General features: G+C 45.2%; 1 protein-coding gene across 3 annotated transcripts in view; it reads left to right on the top strand.

Moving 5' to 3' along the window:
- Window positions 1–23122, top strand: part of kcnma1a (potassium large conductance calcium-activated channel, subfamily M, alpha member 1a) — a gene marked incomplete at both ends in the record, with an annotated part of 185528 nt that overhangs the window by 137202 nt on the left and 25204 nt on the right. For 2 of the 3 annotated variants that reach the window (XM_080542819.1, XM_080542818.1), the window contains 3 exons: window positions 1079–1165; window positions 2201–2277; window positions 16280–16373. In XM_080542819.1, the coding sequence (XP_080398945.1) occupies window positions 1079–1165; window positions 2201–2277; window positions 16280–16373 (258 nt within the window). Of the gene's footprint in view, window positions 1–1078; window positions 1166–2200; window positions 2278–10881; window positions 10915–11411; window positions 11493–16279; window positions 16374–23122 lie in introns of all 3 variants that reach the window. The other variant, XM_080542817.1, reaches the window with a different exon arrangement.

Below are 23122 nucleotides of genomic sequence, written 5' to 3'. Positions count from 1 at the left end.
AACAAACATATGTGAACAAACTACACATTTTGGACACTTGCGATCCATATAGAGCACCCGCCGCAGTATTTTCAATCACTAAAAACAGCGAAGTCGCTGCCAGAGATGCAGTTCGGTGATGTTTACATATATCTTGTGGAGAATCCTTCCCCTCACACTGCCGCCAGGATGAAAGCGTACAAAAGTACAGACAGTTATCCGTTTTTTCGATCTGGATGGGTCAATAATGCTAATGTTAGCTAGCTAGCTAAAGGACCTACACAACCAACTCCAAGCTGGTACCGTCCACAAAAACAAACCATGTCAGAACGATTATGCAAAAATAATGACTAAAAATAGAATAACTAGGCTAGTCAAAGTCAAAGTACAGTAAAAAAAAAAAAAAGTCCTTTAAAGAAAATTGGACGCACAGTGCGTACAGGATTCCGGCTGCCGGCGCCACTGGCTAGCCACACAGTAGCTAGCCACACAGTAGTAGTCAGAGGGGCTGATCATTCCCTTGCATTCCACTGTCGACTACTAACCCAGGTAACAGCGCCAGTGACCACCAACACCAACCACAACATCTGTTTGACAAGATGATTGGATCTTCAACAATGAGACTGAAACCACACCATGACCACAATTTTAATTATCCCCCCCCCCCCCCCCCCCACACACAACCCCCACCCCTGCACCCCCTTCTGTCCTCCTCATGTCGAGACAACCAGAACCATGCTAAAGAATGAAAATATGGTAGTTAAAATGTACAAACCAATCATCGTCCATAACATTTTGTCTTATCTGTGTGAACAGACCAAATAATTGGCATCAAAAGTGGAGTAGTGTTTTTTTTTTCTCGCCACACACTCCAATATTGTTTGACTCCCCAAGATTGCTCTCCTAAAAGACCGGAGCAGAAAAGAAGTTGTGATTCCGTTGACGTATGGGACTAGCCCAGTGGCCAGGGTAGCTAGAGGGTTGTTGATGTGTGTGTACTGACTGTACCATTCCTCTTGATTAGAACGTTTGAGTGTGATGGGCTGGGCCAGTCCAGCGTCTAACAGGCGTGATGTCATCTGTCTCTCTGACTACCCAGCATCCTCATCAACCCGGGGAACCATGTGAAGATGCAGGAGGGAACTCTGGGGTTCTTCATCGCCAGCGATGCCAAAGAAGTGAAGAGGTAACGGTCTACGACCCCACCATCCGTCACACAGGGCTCCCACGGGTCCTTGAAATCTTTGAAAGTTTGTGAATTTCCGAGAAAAAAAATCAAGGTCTTAAAAGTTTTGGGTCATTGAAAGTGCTTGAATTTCCCTCTCTCTCTCTCTCTCTCTCTCTCTCTAAAAAAAATATATAAACTCCTCAAAAAAAGTTTGGAAACGTTATTTCGGTCGATTATTCCTCCCCTTTAATAATACCAATTGGTATAGTTTTTTATATCTTTGGAAAGCCTGATTAGTCACCTTTACGACGAGGTACAACTTGTAAGGATCATGCATTCGTGGAAGGAGCAACACAGCTAAACGTGTGGGTAGAGGCCCAAAGAAATGTGCCAAAAACCCCTGCAATATTCTTCTGTTGGTATTCACTCTCGTTTTGAGTTGCTTGGTGGATTGGATGAATGCACTCTCCCACAGTAATAAGGAAAAAACAATACATATTGACATTTTTATACTTTATTGAAAAACAGTAACACATAAAAACCTAAAGAACAACTCGGGCGCAGAGGCATGGGGGGCAGGGGCAGGGACAGGGGTTGTTGCCCCCCTTCGCCCCCACGTGCCTGCTGTACCATAAGCCAGGTTTATGGCTGGTACTGGCTGACAAGGCACCTAGGAGAGGGAGGGATCAGGAACTCAGTGCTCATGTGACCAGTGTCGCTTCTGAACCCCTCCATCTCTACACGCGACTCAGGCCAGGTCAGAAAGAACAGCAGACACCCAAAACTCACACAAGCATCAGTCTCCTCCTCGGCTCCCGAGTCAGTTGTTGCCGACTGACTGGAAAAGATTAGAACGTGGGGTGTGATTATTTTTTCCGTATGAGGAGCGCATGAACTCTTATTGACTAAAAACAAAGGCAGCTTATTTTTTCCCTCCAGATCAGGTCGTTAAACCACACTGATCTGTAGCTGAAAGCCGCTGTCACCAGCTCACCTTAAGTCAGGAAGTCCAGGGGTCATTGGAGGATGTTAACAATGCTGTTTCTCTCTCAGAGCATTTTTCTACTGCAAAGCTTGTCACGATGACATCACAGACCCGAAACGGATCAAAAAGTGTGGCTGCAAGCGATGTGAGTATACCTCCACCCCCCCTCCACCGCCCCTCCTCCACCCCACCCCTTCCCCCCCCACCACACCCAGAACCAGACACCCTATTGGCCAAATCAGATTCCCAATGACAGCTAATGTCATAGGAGGCCACGTCAAATACCATATTGTATACTGGTTACACATTATATATACACACACCTATTATATATTTGAGGCACACAACACATTGGTAATAATATGAATTGATAAATGATATTTCTTACAAATATTATTCCTGACCCATGTACAGTAAGCACTTCTCCCCACATGTCAGCCACTGAATATAGAATTCAGTTGAAGTCACGGTATCTACTGTAGGTTCATGTGTCATCTTGATTACATGTGTCATCTTGATTATTCAAGATGATTATTCAATGATTCAAGTGGTCAGCTAGGTAGAACCGCCTCTGACCTCTCCCCTAGCCTTACTGCACACTCAAACAAACTGTTCTATTTATATCTCCTTTTTTTTTGGTTTTCCATGTCTTAAAAAAACAAACAACATCCCATCCTTTCATGTGATCTTCCAAGTTTTATCTCGACAGGGTCCATTACCATAATGGAAGTGTGTCTCTTGTTATCTTCTGCTGTGTTTTCTGTGTGGTTGTTTTTCCTTCATGTTCTTTATGACCATTGACATACTTTTTGATGTATTTTCTCTCCCCTGCTGCCGTGGAAACACCATTTTATTGTAACTGCTCTCGGGTAGTGATTTATTGTGAGTAAAAGCGGGTTCCCTGTTACCCAGAGTGCAGTGCGAGTGTTTTCTTCTCTCTTTTTTCTTCTTCTTCTTCTTCTCTCCTCTTCAAGCCGATAGTTTTAACTGTTATCCATGTTGCATGTACCAGTGTAGCTTCTGCATCCTCCTCCCCACCTCTCCATCTCTACACTGACTCAGACCCAGGCCAGAAACTACACAGCAGACACCAAAACTCACACCAAGCATCAGTCTCCTCAGAGCTCCCGAGTCAGTTGTTGCCGACTGACTGGAAAAGATTAGAACGTGGAGTGTGATTTTTTTTTTTTCCCCGTATGAGGAGCGCATGAACTCTTGTTGACTAAAAACAACGCCAGCAGTTTTTTCCCTCCAGATCAGGTCGTTAAACCAAACTGATCTGTAGCTGAAACCAGAGCTAAGGCTCGTGTCACCAGCTTCTCCTTCAGTCCTTAACCACGCCCCCCCCCCCACCCCACCCCCCCACCCCCCACCCCACCAAACCCTTCCACATGTCACGCTCCCAAAAAAAAAACGAATGTGGTGACAATCTGAACTGTCAAACACGCAGACTGATGTCGGGAACATTAGTCACGGATTTAACAGAGCCAAGAAGAAGAAAACTCCTAAGCTTTTTAGATTTCAATGTCTTCTCACTGTCAGAGGCCATTTTGCACACTGCTGTATTTCCCAGAGAACGGAAAGTGTTGTCGTGGCAAGTTATTGAAATTCTTGAACGAACAAGCCATGTCGCCAAATCACAATCAAAACAATCTGTTCCCCCCCACCCCACAGGCCCTCCCTCCTGTGCTTCACCCCCCCCCCCCCCCAAAAAAAAACTCTGAGATCATCAGTCTTGCTTTTAGAATTGAAATGTCGTCGTCGAACCCCCCCCCCACCCCCGCCCCCGCCAGTCTCCCTGTCGACCCCCCCCCCCAGCCTCCCTGCATTTCAATTCTAGACGTTCAGCCTTGTTATGCTCACAGTCTCCCTGCTGTTATTGCAGGATTAGCTGACGGCCAGTAGATGGCGGTGTTGTGCCACAGTGCACCAGTCTGAAGAGTGTAGCCGACTGCCACCGAGATCCTCAGGAACCTATTCTGCAAGAATGCAATGAGCAACAGGATGTGTTTTGGTGGCTAGTTTGGTGTCTCATTATCATATCAGTCGCTCATCCAACTTAGCTCAAGGGATCCCATTTGCGTGTGCTAAACCTTTGTTCTACGGTCTGTGGTGTTTGAGGTTTGGTTGTCGTCGAGTGAAGGATGTCTGTACACAAAGTCTGTGTTTAGGGCGAAAACAGCATTTTTGTGTTGCGCATTCCTCTACTTCCATTCGTGCAGTGCAACTATGGTACGACAACGACAGTTTTAAGGCGGTGGTGGTGGTGGTGGTGTTTCATTTCGTAATTTGAAGTATTTCCGTGTGTTCTTCTTTTCCGTTGATTCTAAGTGTCATTTTCGTTCGCTAGGTTAACACTATACTTATTGCATTCTTGCTGAATAGGGCTGCTTTTGACTTGGACCTGGTAGTATGGAGTCCATTTTAGGACTCCCCCCGTAGCAGTATCAACATTGGGTTCCCCTGACGACTTCGGTCTTAGTGTTGTCACGTCTCAATGTTGAATTAGGACAAAACATACACACCGCTGAGCAGAGCCTCCTATCTTCGCTAAGGATGTCCTAAGATCAGGTCAACGGTGTTTGCCAAATCATTCGAGTCAAACACATCCATCTTGTCTCATGTTCTCCACCCAGCCACCCCCCCCCCATGTTTCACTACCCAACATGTCCACACAGTACATGTCCTGTCTTCCAACATGACCAGCCCCAAAAGCTCTGAAGTAACGGGTCTCTCTCTCCGCATGAAGCAGGGCAGCCTCTCCGCTGCTCGCCACCGCTGCCGCACCTCCAAACTGTTCTTTCCGCACCCAAAAAACAGTTTCCCCACCCCCGCGCCCGACCCCCCCCTCTTATTTGCCAAGATCGAAGCCGCCTCTCTATGCATGCTTATAAAAAACGCTCATAAAGCACTTTATGCATGCTATCTCTTCATAGGAGACAACAGTCCCATGATGCCTCTGTGATCAAAGCCAGGCCACGCTCCCCATTCTCTGCCCTTGGGCCAAGACACTGAAATTGGTCACCTTGTTTTTGGGCTCCCTTATCCACAGATAAATATGGTTTAAAATGGGAAAGTGAAAGTTGTTCTCCTCAGAGACTTGTGTGTGTTTCTATGATGGTGCCAGACAGACAGACAGACAGACAGACGTCGGTCGGTACACACTGGCACCGGGAGAATGGGGATCTGGGACTGTTTCTAGACACAGTCACAGCAATCTACTGACACTTTCTCTGGAGACTTTCACTACCACTCCCCCCCCCCCTCTCTCTGGAGGCTTCACACACACACACACACACACACACACACACACACACATACATGAGACTTGCACTCACAGGACAGAAACAGACAAGCGAATAACCCACCAAATGAATTGCTGCATCATAATGCACATTGGCACATAGTGTACTAACTCACTAGCACACAACAACACACCTGGATACACACACTTCTCTGTGAAGCCACTCTGGAGGGGAGTGTTGTAGTTAAACTACAAAAGTCTAGCATGGTATGCCCAGCACAGCCAGTAGAGTAGTGTTATGTCCTGTACCAGACTGCTCCAGGCTGCATGGCGCGATACAGGTACGTGATCCGTACGGATAGAGGTTGCACTGTATGACTATACTGTATGAGGTTTGCTGCTGAAGACATTACCCCATGCCTTCTATCTCCTTGAATGCCTCCCTGCCTCCCTCCCTCCCTCCCCCTGACCCCTCTCTCCTCCCACCCCTCCTTGCCCCCCCCCTCCCCCTCCCCCAACCCCACCCCACTGTCATGTTTTGCCTTTTAACCTGTTATGGCACTATCAGCCTTAGGACACAGCTTGACCCCCTCTCCCCCCCCCCTATCCTGAGACCAAGTCAATCTGGGCACCAACATCTTTCAAAATGTATCAAAACTTTTAGCGATGCCGAAATGGAATTTGGGATGATTTGGTCATGTAAAAACCACAAACAAACACAAAGCTACCAGTCTCAAGAATATTTAGATAGGAATATAACGAGAGGTATATTAGTATGAGCTACCCAGATAGTTCCTGGTATGTCCACCCCTAGTACCGGTCTCCTCTTATGGGGAAGGGGGGGTGTGGAGGGGTCAAGCCTGTGAGAGCTGGCAACTAAGGCTGGCACTTTTATATCTCCTTTATGAAGTTACCTTCCGACCCCCCCCCCCCCCCTCTCCCCCGGATGAGTATTTTCTCCTTTTGCCATTAACCTGCTGCTTTTCCTCTCCTCTCATCCCAACACATGACTGTAGCCAAGATGTCCATCTACAAACAAATGAAACTGGCATGTTGTTTTGATTGCGGCCGCTCAGAGCGAGACTGCTCTTGCATGTCAGGCAGTGTACATAGTAACATGGACTCCTCCCTTCAGAGGGCCTACCCACTTTCCTCTGTCTCTGTTCATGATTGCGCAACCACTTTACGTGCCTGTAAGTTACTCCTCCGCCCCAACACATGCTGTTCTATGTCTGTGGTGTGAGCCGCGTGTGTGTGCGTTGAGTGTGTGTGTGTGTGTGTTTGTTTTGTATCTGTGGCGTCGTCTATGTGCCGTGTTTTGTTGTTCGTGATTCCATAGCTGGTGTAGCCGTGTCTTATTTACATATATGTATATGTATATGTATTATTATTGTTACTGTTGTTGTTGTTGTTGTTATTAGTAGTAGTAGTAGTACAGTAGTGTGTATTATTTATGTGGTGGTGTTGCTTTATGCTGCTCCAGTGTAGGTGTTAGCTGTGTGGCTAGCGCATGCTATATGAGTCAAGCACTCTTGTGGTGACAGTGCTTAATTGAGTTGGTGTTTGGTGTCTATATTGTTTCAAATAAGGTATGTACCATATGTATATATAACCACATGGAATTGTCACTATGTTGAAAGGACTGTTTCTTGAGATTTTATGCCGTTTTTGTTAATGAAGATGTTTTTGTCTTTTGTTGTGTTATCTTTATTTGTTTTGAAGGCCTTGCCAAGTCCAGGGGACCTCCTTGCTATGGCTCTGTTATGTTTCCACTTATTTCATTTGAAGCATAGAGGATATAGACTACCTCTGAGTTATTTCATTTGAAGCATAGAGGATATAGACTATCTCTGTGTTATTTCATTTGAGGCATAGAGGATATAGACTATCTCTGAGTTATTTCATTTGAAGCATTCAGGATATAGACTACTTCTGTGCCATTATCTTAGACATGCAGTCGCCTGAGTTCACTGCATCAATAGTTATGTTCTCCTTGCCAGATTTCCTCTACATATGGAATTCAACATGCCATTTAACGGTTGGAGTGTATCATTCCTATTTGATATGACTCCTAGTCTACATGAGTGGTGTGGTCTGTCGTTGAATTTGTAGCCCCCCCTTCATCACTGGAAAGCGAGATATATTTCAACGAGAAAGTAATCATTTACGATAGTTGGGAAAAGTTAGAAGTTTCTCTTCAGGCCTGCAGAGAGAATGAAAATGACCCGTCTCATGGAACTGTCTCCTCAACCGTTCTCGCAGAGCCCATCATAATGACCTCTAGTCATGTTACTCATTAGAGCCCCAACCAGCCAAGAGAAAGAGATAAACTCTAAAAGCTGCTTTTAAGAGAAGCAGTTACTCTGCAGATGTCCCCTCTCTCTTTCCCACTTTGCGATTCTCTCTGGTGATTCTCTCTCTCGGTGATCAGACAAACAGAGTGTCCGTGTCCTGTCTGGAAGGCTTTGTGTTCCCTTCCTCTGGGAGGGTAGGGGAGGGGAGGGGAGGGGAGGGGAGCAGGGGAGTGGTGAGGAGGGGAGCCGGAGGAGAGGAGGAGAGCGGAGTGGAGTGGAGGAGAGGAGCGGGGAAGATGGGAGGGGAGGAGAGGAGAGGAGGAGAGCAGAGTGGAGTGGAGGAGAGGAGCGGGGAAGATGGGAGGGGAGGAGAGGAGAGGAACGGGGAGGAGGGGGAGGAGGGGGAGGAGAGAAGAGAGGGGAGCTTCTAAGTGATCGGGGCTTGTTGGAGGGAAGGTCAAATGATTGGGGTCCGTAGGTTAGTTAGCTGAGTGGAGGAGAATGGGAAGACAACGCCCCCCCTACTCTCTCTCTCTCCTGTTGCGTACAGTATGTGGGGAACGCTCCAGCGTCCATCCACTAGACATGACAGCAGTAGGCCCTGCTATCAAAGCACAGAGGTCAGACGCAGATTCCGTGACCGTCTGGAGAGGCTCAGGCTAGATTAGTGTCAAACACGCCACGGTTAGTCGGGGGGTAGTACAGCGGGGGGGGGGGGGGGCGTGCTGATATCCCTCGGTAGCCAATTACTAGTCATTATGTTGTTAGTGATCTCTCTCCCTCCCTCTGTCCTCTGGAGGATTGTAAGGAAAGCCTCTCCTGTCTTGGATGCTGTGTTCTTTTCAAACTGACAAAGTGAGAGTTTAGTGAGCTCTGTTCATCAGGGATCAGGGAGCTAGATTTTTCCTGTTCTTCTTTTTTTCTTTTTCCCTCTCTCTTTGGTAAAGCAGACTCGAGTAAAGACGGTTTGGATGACTTAATTTGACTTCTGAACTAGATTCCCTCCCTATGTGGATAGACTAATTGTTTTTTCTTTTGACATTTCATTTTATGTTACGAGGGTCTTTGGGTTGTGTGCTGCGTGTTGTGACCACACAACGATGTCGAGGTTCTTCGCCAGTTCGAATACACATAGACATGATCATGAAAACCATTATAAATAATAATCATAAAGAATAGACATTTTCCAAGATGCTGCAGTTTTTACAAGACATGTCAACGTGTATTGTATAGCAAAAAAAAAAAGCACTCTGTTGTAGACAGATGAAGGCACTCAGAACTCTGGCACTGTGCGTCGTGTTCATTTGTATTCTCACCGAGTGTGAGAGCAGTCTTGGGTACACTAATGGCACTCTCGTAGTCGGGGCAGAATTATTAGTATGAAAATGAGATGCATGAGAGGCAGACTTTGTGTCTCCTTCGCCCTTTTAGCCATGAGTTGAGCCGGAGGGAAGGGGAGAGAGAGAATACGTGAGAAAGAGAAAGAAAGAGAGAGGGAGATAGTTTTGGCAGGGAGCAAGAAAAAGTGTGACAGTACTCTAGGCGGTCCTAATTGTTTGTGGGTGCAGTAAAAAATACACAGAGGATTCCTGTCTTCTCTGGACAGAATGCAATAGTCATACAAGAGTATTTATAGCAGTCGTATATCGAGTTGAATGTCTCTCTGGGCTTTGTTTTTCTCCCACCGTACACCTCTTCTGGGGTCTTATCTTAGTCGTCATCACTACTTGTGCAGCTGTGTCGTAGCCTTAAGAGGAGAGGGGATGGTTGTGGGGTTATGGTTGGAACTAGGCTAGAGGCTGGGGGCTAGCTGACAGAGGAGCTAACGTTAGACCAAGCCTTACATTGGGGAGGGCGAGGGGGAGAGGGGGTGGGGGGGTATATCTCAGTGCAGAGGCCCCTTATCCAGCCTGACGTGGAAATTATGTTTGCATTTTCATTCCCCCAACCCCCCTGCTGGTCCGTCTCCAAACCTGTCCTGACAGCTCCTGTCCACTAGGCAAGCTTGGTCCCCCCCCCCCCTTCTCCCCTCCGCCCCGCACTCTACGCCACACAGATGCCAGCCGGTTAGCCTAGCGTGCCTCTGTCGTTGCACGGGGCAGATCGCTGACGACAGATGCCAGTACCGGTCCCTGTTTGAGGGCCCCTCCGGACCCCCCCCCCGGGGCCTGGGCTGTGACCTTTACTGCTACGGAGAGAGAGAGAGAGAGGCTCTAGAACGGAGAGAGAGCAGGGAGGCTGGCCAGATCTCTGACTAGGGCTCTCTTTAGAATACTTAGCTACTAAACTAGATACTGGCATCCCTCCTCAAAGTCCGAAGTGGGTTGGAGGTGCAGTATGTGTGGGTTGTTGCTAAGGTCATTCAATGAACTTGACATAGCAGTCCCCGCCTAGATACTCTAGTGTCCTTCATACAAATATATGTCACTTTTTCCTCATCTCAGCATTTCTCCTCTTTGTTGAAATGTTTTTGGACGTAAGCTACAAGGTTGATTAGAGATGGTTATTGCAGTGTGTGTTTTCAGAGATGGCGGTAGCCATGGTAGCCATGTTGTGTCCGTCTGTCCGTCCGTCCGGGTGGGTGGGTTGTGTTGTCTGTTCTGTCCGCAGTCTGCGCTCATTATGTTCTGTGTGTCTTTCTCAACATTCTGGATGTCATGTTTGAGTTGAAAACTCGAATACAATGAAAGCCAAACCCCCCCCCCCCCACTCCCTCTCCTCCCCCACCACCATAGCTCCATAAAAACAAATATCTGGTTATTTTGCACATTTCAGAGTCATCGATTCAGCTCATTTGAAAAATAAGAACAGGCTTTTGTTTTAAAGTCACACCAGTTTCCTTTCACTTTCGGAAAAGCTACACAGCCCCGCCCCCCCCCCCCCCCCCCCCCATCCCTACCCTGCCCTCTGTGTTCAAACAGTTCACCCCACCCTCCTCTCTGTTACCATCTGCTTTATGCCATCCGTCCTCTCACCCCGTCAAGCTCTCATTCATGCAACCTCAAATGTGCCTTAGGCAGTGCTAGATGGTCTAACCCACTTTCTGTAATATCCATCCCAATTCATTTGATTTTTCTGTTTTGCCTGTCTGTCTGTCTGTTTGCCTGTCTGTCTGTCCGTCTGTCTGTCTGTCTGTCTGTCTGTCTGTCTGTCATTCCCATCCCTCTCTTCCTCCACGTAACCTGTCATTTGTCTCTTGCACTCTTCTCAGCCAAATATAAGTATAATGGATATGTCAGATCACGTAAGTGTGTTTCTCTGCCCCCCCCCCTCCCCCTCCTCCCATCCTGCTTCTGCGTACCCCAGTGTTTAGACCCACACTAGTCCCCCCTCACCATGTCACCCCCCCCTCCTACTGTTAATACTGATGCTATGTTTGCTTTTGGTTGCCCTGTTTCGTTTCCCCCTGTTAGTGTTAGAATGCTAAGCTGCCATCTTAATGTCTCTGTAGATGATTGGTTGAATTGATTAACAGAGGCCCAATAATAACAACGATTTATCAACAGTTTGACCAATAATGTTTAGACTAATCTGATTTACAGTACTGACGTGTTATCCCCCCCCTTGCATCAGAGTATAGATAGTTTGTAGCTGATATGACTGCGCTAATTAATTTTAAAACATCTTTAAGTGTATAACTTTAACGTTTTTTAAACACATTTTTACAAGGCAAATGCTCTTTTTTCCATCACATTATGTGTTCAGCTCTTTAAAGTTGTGTTTGTATTGTGCTGCTTCTAGCAGCAGATGGCGCTACAACACCAGGGAAAAGTGGATGTCAAAAAGAGTCGGGGGTTCGGTTCAAAGCAGATTGCAATTTAGGTAATTCTTTCAGTGTACAGTATAAGTATAGCATTTCTAAATGTAATCTCTTTTGTTTTTTTATCCTTCTTCTTAAGTTCATGTGAATGTTTTTTAAAATGCTATTTGTTTGTCATAATTTCCTGTTTTCTGTTTTTTTATCCAACAGTTTGAATCATTTCAGATGCAAATACTACACTGCTTTCTGTCTTTGTGATAATTACTGAATACTTGTTTTGTTACCGTGGTGAAACAGAATTAACTGCAATGATAATGCGAATAAGAATAACCAAAGTTTAAAAAAGAATACAATACTATAAAACAATGAATATAAACACAATACGAATACTATTAAGACAATAATTGTACATTTCAGATAATATATACAATGTAAAAGAGAATTTAACTATGTACAATACAATAGGCGTAGTATTTTTACCCCCCCCAAAAAACATAGCCCATATACAAAATCCAACACAACAATTTTAGAATACAGTATCCTCTTCTCTCTCTCTCTCAACCTCCAATGTGCACAGGGGGGGGGGGGGGGACTCAGGCCCTGATAGGGCTTCCGTGTGTGATGGCCCCGTCATGTGATTAGCATTTCAGGAAGGGACAGTTGCCGTCTGGGTTGTTCAGGAGTGCACAGTGGACCTGCCAGGGCTCGTGAGCACGCTCTAACGCTGGGCGTGTTTGACAAGGGCCAGATGAATCCACCCGCTATCGCTGGTCGCCCTGTAAATCAAGGAGGCAGCTGACGGCAGGGATAAACGTCTGTTTATCGCTCCCGGCCACCCGAACGACCGCACACACACACACACACACCGTACCCGACCAAATAACCAACCCAACCCACAGATGGGGGGGACGGGGGACGGGGGGGGGCGACGGGTCCTTCTCTCCCCCACTTTAAGAGCTCATGTTTGGTTCACCTTCCGTCTCTCTCCTGCCCTCTTGTCTGCTCTTGCAGATGGCATTAGGGGTGGACTCTGCAGGGTTAGCAAGGCTGGGAGTGTGTGTGTGTGTGTGTGTGTGTGTGTGTGTGTGTGTGTGTGTGTTGAACTTAGTTAGCTTCCACTATTAAATACAGCATAGTGCTGTTCTATTATGCCAATGTATTTATATGGCCTACAAGTACACGTACAAGTACAAGTGTATTGCATATTTCACATTTGCTTTAATGCAGAACAACATGTTAATCTGTTACTATGACGTATAGAGTCTATTGTGGTCAAGGTATGGTTTGACTCTGTAGACCGCACTGAACTAGAATTGGCCCAACTGTTTTCAGACGGGCTGTGTTACTACTATCACACTGTTGCCGAACTGAGAGAGAGAAAAAAAAGCAGAAGAAGCCTTTTAATTAATTCATGTTTATTAGGAATGCTAAAGCAAATGTCATATTGAACATTTCACTGTGAGCGTATGCCAAGTGGTTAAGTGGTGTTAGGTAAAACCGAGGTGTCGTTGTCAATTATTCACAAAATGACGGCTGCTTTGATGCCACAAAAAGGGAGTCTCTTTTATATAAATAAATGCTCCAACAATGAACATCACATTAAGTTTTTCGGCAGTAAATTATTTATCGTTTCATTCACATGCAGGGCATATATCAATAATTGATCATACAGTGTTTTTATAACATTTTATTTTGTCTCAATGTTATAACTTGCATACAGTATGACTATAGAATATGACTATAGCATATAGTCTAATATTATTACTGAAGCATATTTACATGCTGAATAGGAAGCTGAAATGTAATTCATAACATTGAAGCTGAAATGGTTGGTGTGCTGAAACAATAACACATAGAAGTTTGTAATACACAAGCTTTTGTTCTGCATTGTCACGGCAAAACAACTATTGTGAAGTCGCTATCCTAGTCCTCTCTCTCACTGTTCTTATTCTCCATTGTTTGACAGTAAAGGATGAAGTTAGACCGTCTATTCCAAACCGATCGATTAAAATCACCAACTGCGCCTCCTCCTCCGCCCCTGTCTCCGCCTCCATCACCTCTAACGCGCTCCACCCCAAAGCGCCACACCCCTCCCAGGACCCCCCGGCCCCCCGGGGCTCGGCCGCTGTCCCCCTCGTTAATAACCGTAAAGGAAGCCTGCTCCCTCTGGGCGGGGGGGGTCTGGGGCGGGGGCCCGGAGCAAGGGTGTCCCGCCTCAGTATCTCAGGCCCCGGTGGGGGGGACGCGGTGGGCCGGGCCCTGGCAGAGAGCCGGCTGAACCGGGCCCGCAGCCTGCCGGTGAAATACCGCTACCACCCCAGTAACGCGGCTCTGCTCTCTGGCAGCGGGCCCTGTAGGTTGCCCCCCTTTAGCAGGATGCATCAGTCTAGTAACACCCTGTCCTGTCCTGCTGCCCTGTGCTGTCTGCATGAGGGTTTTCGCGCTGCACAGTTGTAACTCAGCTAGCTACCTAGCTAGCGTCCCTGCCGCTAATGCTACTGCTGCTTTGCATGGTATACAGCCTTGATGCACTTTCTAATGCGACAGCTAGTGCGGTGTGGGTGTGTGTGTGTGTGTGTGTGCGTGTGGGTGTGGGTGTGGTGTGTGGGTGTGGTGTGTGTGCGTGTGTGTGAGTGTGTGACTGCCTAGCTGAGTATTAGAGACCAAGTCTACAGAACAGATAGAAGGTTGTTATGTATCGTAGACTCTTCGGTATGTGGCATAGGAGTAAGCGTGGAAAAGAGCTTATGCATGGAGTTATATCCACATGTTCTATCCACATGTGTACCTGTAATATTTTTTGTCTTTCGACGCCTTTGCAGTTTTTTTTGCCACGTTCTTTTTCTTACATCTCAATGGTGCTGCGCTGACCATAGACGATTAAATACAGGATAGTGTTCCATGGGAAAGAAGCTTGTTTTGCTGTCAGACCAGCTTGCAAAAACTACATCATGTCATTTCTGACAGTCACACAAAATATATGATCACCTTGAATGCGGAGGGCATTTTATTTATTGTCTAATTGTGGGGCGTTGTTTTTTTTACGGGAATAAACCAGGCTAACTTTGAACTAGGCCTAGTTTGGGGGTCAAGGGGGCAAGAGTAGGAGGACATAGGAACTATAAAACAATGCAGGGAATAACGTTTGATACTGTGATATTTTGAAAGTGAATTAGAGGAGGGAGATGTATTTGTAAAGCTGAAAGCACTTGTGATATTAGCTATTCAGAATGACCGACTGCCAAATTGAAATGTCAGAGAATGGCGATTTAATAGGAGGCATTTTTTGATTATTTCCCCAAAAATATTTTATGATATGTGCAATTAGGTGACAGTCTAGAATGGGGGCGCTCAGACAATGAAATTCCTTGTGCTTGGAGCAGTCACCGCTTGCAGCACGCAATTGATTTTCCACTAATATCATGCTGTGGTATTGATTCCTAACCAAAGGACTAATATGGGGTTTGAAGTGACAGTGGGATTGGCATTTGTGCCTAGAGAACATGGACGTGCCCAGGAGGCTGTCTGAGAGCCCTGGAACTCCTAGACAGTAGAAAAGACAGATAAAATATAGATAAAAGACAGATAAAAGACAGATGTTCGAGAAACAGACACAGATTCACAGAGAGAAGGCCTGGGCTTGTCTCTAGGCTTGATGGGAAAAAGTTGGAAAACTTCAACTGAGTAAATAATAAGTTGACAGGAAACCATTTTGGTTTGAACAGATCAAGCTCATCAAAACGTAGTGTACAGTAACAACGTGAAGGTGGCACAATGTCCGTGATCAACGAATGACAAAATGGTAGGGGATATACAATATCCAGTTTTCAACAGGTTTATTTTTTTATGATGCATTCACACCAATGCATCCTCATAAATTGCTTTTGATATATAGCTCAGTTCTTATTTATTGATATGTATTAACAAACAAAAATCCAAGTTATTGTTGACCTTCATCTAGTGGCGGATGGTGTGTTCCATTGCTAGCCGTTAATGCTTGTGACATTCATAGGCTACTCAATCATGTCCTGTTAAGAGTGCTATTTGGGCATGTATAATGCGGTACTCTGGGATGCTTGTTGAGTCCTCAGGGTTCTCATGGCATGGAGTATAGACCAGTAGAAGAGCCCCATGTGCTCTGGGAGTTAGAGCTGGAATGATTGGTTTGGGGGGGATCAGCCACGTAGCCATCCCATTCAAAACAAACCCAAACAAACCGCTGAGAATCATCATCTTCTCGTTATCTGTTTCATTGCTTTGGCCCATGCCCCTACTGACCACGACAGTATGTTTTATTCATATGGCACTGATTGGCATTGGGAAGCATGGTCACCACTGATGCAGACTGCTATAGGTCCAACCGTAGATATTGTAGAATAGGTTGCATTCCAAATCTACACTAGCATACCCCTATGAATGAAGCAATGTGTTGGCCAAACATTCAACCTGGTGTGCTAGTGTGAAGATTGGAACAGCGTATATAATACAGCGTATTACTCAGTCCAGGGGAACAGAACCATAATGTTTCTTTTTAGGGGGACTGGGCCTACAGTGATTTTTCCAGGTCTTTTAATTTGTTAATTTGTGTTTTTTTTGTTCTGCCCTTGTCTCAAATGTACCTTTGTCCTTACTAACATGTTCTCTTTCTATTTTTTGGGAGGTGTTCTCTCTGACTCTGACAGTTTTTTTTAATTTAATTTAATTAATTTATTTTCGTTTATTTATTCTTTTTTGTTGTTGGGTGATGATGATTGAGTGTTGGCTTTTGTGTTCTTTGAGATGTCAGTTCCAGCACATGACACCCTCCCCACATGTCCGTACTCTGACACTCTTTGCATGTGTTCTGCAGTTGAAGACGAACACCCGTCAACTCTGTCGCCCAAAAAAAAGCAGCGCAACGGAGGAATGAGAAACTCACCCAGCAACTCGCCCAAAATGATGAGGTAAGACATTGATTCGATGTTCCCTCGAGCCTTCAAACAGAAACGTGTCAGAAAGTGTGCTGATGGGTGAGGGAGATAGAGACAGATGGAATTTGATGGTATATGGATAGTGGGAACAAGGAAAAAAGGGGGGGAATGGAGAAAAGGAGAGGGAAGACGGTGAGACTGAGGGAGGGATGGCGGGATGGAGAGAGCGAAGGAGGAAAGTGGGGGGAAGGAGTGGATGAGAGTGGGGAAGAGGAGAGGGGAGACGACAGGGAGAGTGAGAGGAGAGAGAGGGGCTGGTAGGTGGGGGTGTTTAGGCGGGCGTGCTGTCAACAGTTAATGACAGAGCTGAAATATCCCTGTCATGAAAGAGACTATGAGGAGCCATTTGAAAAATGCTCTGCCTTTAAAGTCTCAGCTGTCACCCCCCCCCCCCCCCTCCAGTCCTGTCCACATGTACTTCTTAAACAAGGCTGGCACTAATGACACCGCCAACCAATCAGAGACCTCTGTGCTTTCCTCTGCCCCGGGGCTCCTCCTCTATTGTGGGTAGTGTTTTTTTCGGTCCTTACAGCCATATACGAGATGTATCATCGGCATCAAAAATTAATTCCAATATTACCTTCCTTTTATCCTGTCCTTAGGAATTAAATTCCAGTTAATTGATTTTGAAAGATAAAAGGGGCTAGGTTTGACACTGCTGCGACCGCGCGAGATGGCTGAGAACGCCCTGGAACACCCTGAGAGGAAAGGGCGCCAGACTGCAAAGGCAGTATACACAGGCACGCTCCCACTGAAACGAGAGTGATTGTTATGGCTGTGTACTTTATAAATATACAATATGAAATCATTAATTGAGAGGTGTAGTTTTGGCATGCGAGTCCCGATGTGTTTTGAAGTTGAAGAGTAACAGTATATTTTAGAATCATCACGGAATGTGTTTTCAAAACTCATCATCTCGAATCAACGATTCGAAAAAGCAACGTTATCAAATAATAAGAAGGCTTGTATACATTTGATGTTATTTCCCTTCATTTAGATAGAACTTTAATCTTGACAAGCGAGGAAAAAGATCTTTGTCATTTCAATGAACATGTAACATTTTGCAGTGACTGAACTAAAGCTCGAACATCCAAACCAAACATAAAATGGATAACATTGAAGATCAAAGTCTTTTTTTTAAATATATTTTAAATGTGTATTCGTATCTCTCAGATGTAGCCCTACAATATGAAAAAAAAAAGAAAAGAAAGGTGATGCTATTAATTTAAGCTTTTGTTTGATGTTGTTGTTTATTTGATTTTCTATTTGGTTTGTTTATGGTACAGTGTGTTCTCTGCTGACCTCTGGTACTGTGTGCTTGGTAAGACAGAGTTAGTTACAGTAAGGTCCCCTTGGGGCATTTTCAGCAGCAGTCAAAAGAAGGCGTCCGAGCACTGTACAGTAGGTACTGGTCCAGTCTCCATGCTAAGCTAGCCCTTGGTTCTCAACAAAAACAAGCAATTAGAGAAGGCCCTCACACATGTCAAACCATTAGCCGTACACAGAGCCGTAGCCCTCAGTCAGGTTTTACAAGAGAGCAACATTTGAGATGCCCTTTGTTTAAAAAAGAACAAACTTGTTACAAAAGAACGAGAAATTGGCACACTTCCAGGCAACTGCTTAAGTTTTACAGGGGTGTTTAGTTTGGTTTCTTAACTTAAAGCACAAAACACTTTTTTCTCCCCTCCCTCCCTCTCTCTCTCTCTCTCCTTTGCCATGGAGTTGGTCCCCCGTTTGCCATGTAATATATGCATCTCTGCTTTGATCTCGCAGTGATAATAATTCTTGGGAGTTATTTACTCGGTTTTGAAAAATGCTTCAAAGCGGTGTCAAAGTTTTCTCTGCTTTAGGGGTGCTTCTGTATTCTGCTGGCTCTTGGGTACTGGGATGACAGGTCTTCTGTTCTAGGTGTAGGCTTTTTCAAGTCATAGCCCTCAGCAAAACATCAAATTACCCAGCACAGACCACAGCAGCACCCCATCACAGCTGCATCCCCCCCCTCCCACCCCCCCAGTCTATATACTGTATAACACCATATATATTAAATACTTACGCTTTACAAGGTGGATTTTATGCGCAATGAAAAGTGATTGTTTGAGGTAGCCTTAGGGAGACTTTATTCTACAAGCAAGGAGGGACACACACACACACACACACACACACACAGCATCAAGCTAGCGAGCATACAGTATACCATATCAAGTATGGTTTTTACAGGACTTGCAGCCTGAAGGCCTTTGTAAATAAATAATGATCAACAGATTGGCTGTGGGTTTTTGAAAAGCATGCCTTTGTCAGTTTGCATGATGGGGAAAATGTTCAAAGCGAAAGGCTGCCTTCATAGCCCGGCAGAGAGGGATTGGGGGAGCGGAGTAGAGAGGGATTGGGGGAGCACGCCCATCCCAGGCTTGTGACTGCCAAGCGATGCGCTGGAATAACTCAACTCTTTTTGAAATCTACACTGAGGGAGGGAGAGGCAGAGGCTTTTTAACTGGGCTTATCTGCTGTCTCTTATAGGGTAGTCTAGGCTACTGTAGGCCCACCGTCTCTTATAGGGTAGTCTAGGCTACTGTAGGCCCACAGTCTCTTATAGGGTAGTCTAGGCTACTGTAGGCCCACAGCCACAGTAAGCTACAGTACACATAGTAGCTTACTGAAAAGCTGATGATTCACATTTCACAGATGACCACCACAACTGAGTGTTTCATCACAAGTGTTTTTTGTTGTCTAAATAACCAGGATATATACTGTATATATATAATAAAAATAATTTGAGAAAATATAGTATACAGAAACCCAGCAAATAACCAAGAAAATGCCCAGTAATATGTCAGATTGAAATTCTACGCCCATAGCGGGTTGTGGCTCCTAGCCAGCCACGGAGGCTTGTCTAAGCTAAGACGCACGTTAGCAAACAGAAGTGATGGATGTGTGCGCTAGTGCGTCGCTTATGGAAGTAAACAAACCAGGCAGTAGTTCATTCGGAAGCGCTACGCTCACTCCCTTCCTTGTAGTTTTCAAAACGATATGATTACCCCCAAATATGTCACTCAGGGTAAACTCCTCAAACTAGCGCTATCTAGCTTTTGATCTACAGAAGACATTTGGAAGCTGTTTGCACGTGCTCACGCGTCCGTAAGGTGATTTGGACAATGTGTCACTTTAACACTAGAGCAGCCGTGCCTTTTTATCTACTAAAAGAGCCGCCTCAAATGACCCCCTCTTTACAATGCTCAAGCTGCTATTTACACACAATGACCACTAGTTGGCCACTCGTAAATTAGCCTGCTTCCTACACAGAAAAACGGCAAAATAGCTTTATACTAGGTTATCCTGATGTGATTTTGAAAATGTAAGGATACAGGGTGGTAGAACGCACATATCTAGGAAAAGTCATGAAAGGATGAGTTGAAATTTGATCGAGTGCAAAGATATAACTTTTTTTCTTTACTCACAGGGGTCAAATGACCCCTCATGGCTGTCCTGAGACGTGGCTAATTGCTGTAAAGTCAGGATGCCGTTTGCTGAGGGTACGCCTACATCCCCTCACTGCTGCTCAGCGCCACAAATGTCATGTCTGGTCCCCCCCCGAGCGAGTCGACGGATGGGAGGGGTGTCGGAGATGGAGATTGAGGCGCGCGGGGCTTGTGACAGGCAGAGGCAGGCAGTCACAGCGCTGACAGTTGTGTGAGAGATAGCTGTCTCGGCAGAGAGAGAGAGAGAGGAGGAGGAGGTGCCTGTGTAAAGTGGGCCTGCCTGCCTGCCTGCCTGCCTGCCTGCCTGCCTGCCTACACGTGCCAGTCAGCTAGTCAACTAGTCAACCAGTCAGCCAGTCAACCAGTCAGCCAGTCAGCCCCTACACAGGCAGATTGAAGTGACAGGGGGGCTCATGGAGTGAGCTGCTATTGCTGCTGCACACGAGGCACAGAACGAAATATTCAGCCGGGGTGTAAACGTATCTAGATTCTGACAGTGTTATTAGCACATGTTCTGACTGATTTCATCTCCATACTATGATATGGGAAGAGAGAGAGAGAGAGAGGGGGGGGGGGTGCGGGGAGGCAACTAATTGACACATTCTTTATGTTGCACTTCTTAATGAAAGCCATGCAGGCTGAAGGAGGGGTGCACATCAAAGGAACGTGTCATGGAGTGACACTGGTGATAGAAAAAGAAAGAGTGTTGATGTGAGAGAGGTGAGATCTATGTCAAATACCCAGGATGTGTTCCACACGTTATTTAATGTCATCTCCCTCCTAAATATATATATTATTTTTTTTAAAGTAATTTTTTCAGAGTGGGGCAGTCCTACTCATATTTTTCATTTTATTGGGCAGATATAGTGAAGAGAGACAGGAAAGTAAGGAGAAGAAGGGAGAGAAGGCATGTCAGCAGGGCATGGGCCGGATTCGAACCCATGCCAACATGGGCATATGTGTGCACTGTAGACCGCGGTGCTAGACCACTGGACCACCCCAGGCCACATTTTATTATTTATTATTATTTTTAAAGATACGATTATAATTATATATAGCCTATTAATGGCCATAGCCTTTTTGGGGGAGAAAAGTATAATGTTCGGTTCATTTCTACTTAAAAAACGCATTTGGAGTTACTGTTTATTTGTGTATTATTTGTTAACTATTGTATGTAATACGTCATGGAATGGCTACACCTACACTGTACCCACACATTGTTACACTTTGTTGGAAAGTGATGAGGTCAAGAGAACCCAATGTATTGTTTCTTTGTATGGTTTACAACAAATGATCAGACACACAGACAGAGAGAGAGACAGCTGTCTCCCTGGTCTTTGTAATCTGGCTATCATCCTCAGAGGTTCTGTGGTCCTTCTCACCTGATCTTTAGAACAAGCTACAGAGTAAGACTCACCAGTGTCATCATGCACACTAAAATAGTGTCCTATGGTGTTTCATCAGAGCTAGCTACATCAGCAAGGAAATCCCCGGAATACTCCATAGTAACAATCAATGTCTTTACTTGACACAATTCTTTTTTTTTTACCAGTGATGAACAAATAGTGCCAACAAATACAGAGTTCTCTGTCGATACTCAGTCAGAGCGGTGTCCACTATTGCATTCAGAGAAAGATAATAATAATAATAATAATAATAATACATTGGACTTATATAGCGCTTTTCTAGACACTCAAAGACACTTTAGAAACTGAAAAGATTGAGTAGTAATAATCAAAAGAAACAAAAGATTATGTAAAATAAAGTATAGGGGTCTAATTAATTTTTAGATGACTAATCTAAGTCAATGGGCCGGTTTCAGAGACAAGGCTTAAGCCTAGTCCTGGACTAAATCACACTTTCAATGTAAAATCTCCATTGAATATGTTTTTTAGTCTAGGATTAGGCTTAAGCCTTGTCTGTGAAACCGGCCCTAAGTGTCTTTGTAGGACAATCTACTATGTATACTGCAATTAGGCTACACCTAGATTTCGGGCGGAGAAGCGGCGAACAAGCAACGCCAGCGTCCCCTCTCAACCTGAATTTTTTTGAAAAGCTCAAATTTGTATCAAGGTTTTATGGAAGTCCTTGGTTATCATTTTTAGATTACTAAATCTAAATCTAAGTGTCTTTGTAGGACAATCTACTCTAGATTGCCCTAAAGATGCTTCACTTATGAAGTTCTCTGGCCTGGAAGGCTTTCTCTGGAACTCTAAAAGATCATGTCTTGTAGAATGAGGGCAAACACAGCCGGAAACCATTACGACCAAAGTGACAGGAGGACCCTTTCATGGTCAGTGTAACAACGGAGGCATGCTGTGTACTCCATGGGCCGCTGCTATGGATTGGCTTGTTTGGTCGTGACACACTGCTGAAACATTCATGGCCATCAGTTTGGGAAAGCGAAACGTGATTGGGCAAATTCCTTCAATATTTAAAGTGCAGGTCTATTACAGCGGTTACTGTTGTTAGCAGGGCATTCAGGAGTCAGGGCAGGAGTGATGGTGAGCTTTAACACTAGAACAGCCCTGAGAGTAAAGAAACATGTTATATCGATCAAATTTCAGGACCCTCCTTTCATGACTTTTCCTAGATATGTGCGTTCTACCACCCAGTATCCTTACATTTTCTAAATCACATCAGGATAAGCTAATATAAAGCTATTTTGACGTTTTTCTGTGTAGGAAGCAGGCTAATTTACAAGCGGCCAACTTGTGGTCGTTGTCTGTAAATAGCAGCTTGACCAATGTAAAGAGGCTCTTTTAGTAGGTAAAAAAGGCACGGCTGTTATATCTGGACATATTGTGAAGGGAAATGATGCTGAAGGATGGTGGAAGACGGTAGAGGGTTTATTTGTAATGTGTAGTTAACTAGCGAAAACATGATATCAACATTTTACTTGTTTGGCATTTAGCAGACGCCTTATTCCAAAGCGACTTACAATCGATACATTTGACTAAGCAAGTGAATCATCAATTCACCAGTCGTAGCAGGAAGAGTAATCTAGCTCAGGCCAGGGGCCATTGGCAGTTGTCGTGATAGAAGAAGAAAGAAAGATATTTTTTTTTTTCATAGACACTGGAGAAACAGAAACTGGAGTGCAAGGGGGGAAGTAGAAATCTTATGAGACACAGTATAGGGGGAAGCAGGAAATCCGCCCCCTTGACCATCAGCACAGGCTCCCCCCAAGGCTGTGTTCTGAGCCCTCTCCTCTACTCCCTGTACACCCACGACTGCATGGCCACT

The sequence above is a fragment of the Nansenia antarctica genome, assembly GCF_963989245.1.
Source record: "Nansenia antarctica genome assembly, chromosome: 1".
Taxonomy (NCBI): Eukaryota; Metazoa; Chordata; class Actinopteri; order Argentiniformes; family Microstomatidae; genus Nansenia; species Nansenia antarctica.
This window is presented reverse-complemented; position numbering and strand designations above follow the sequence as displayed.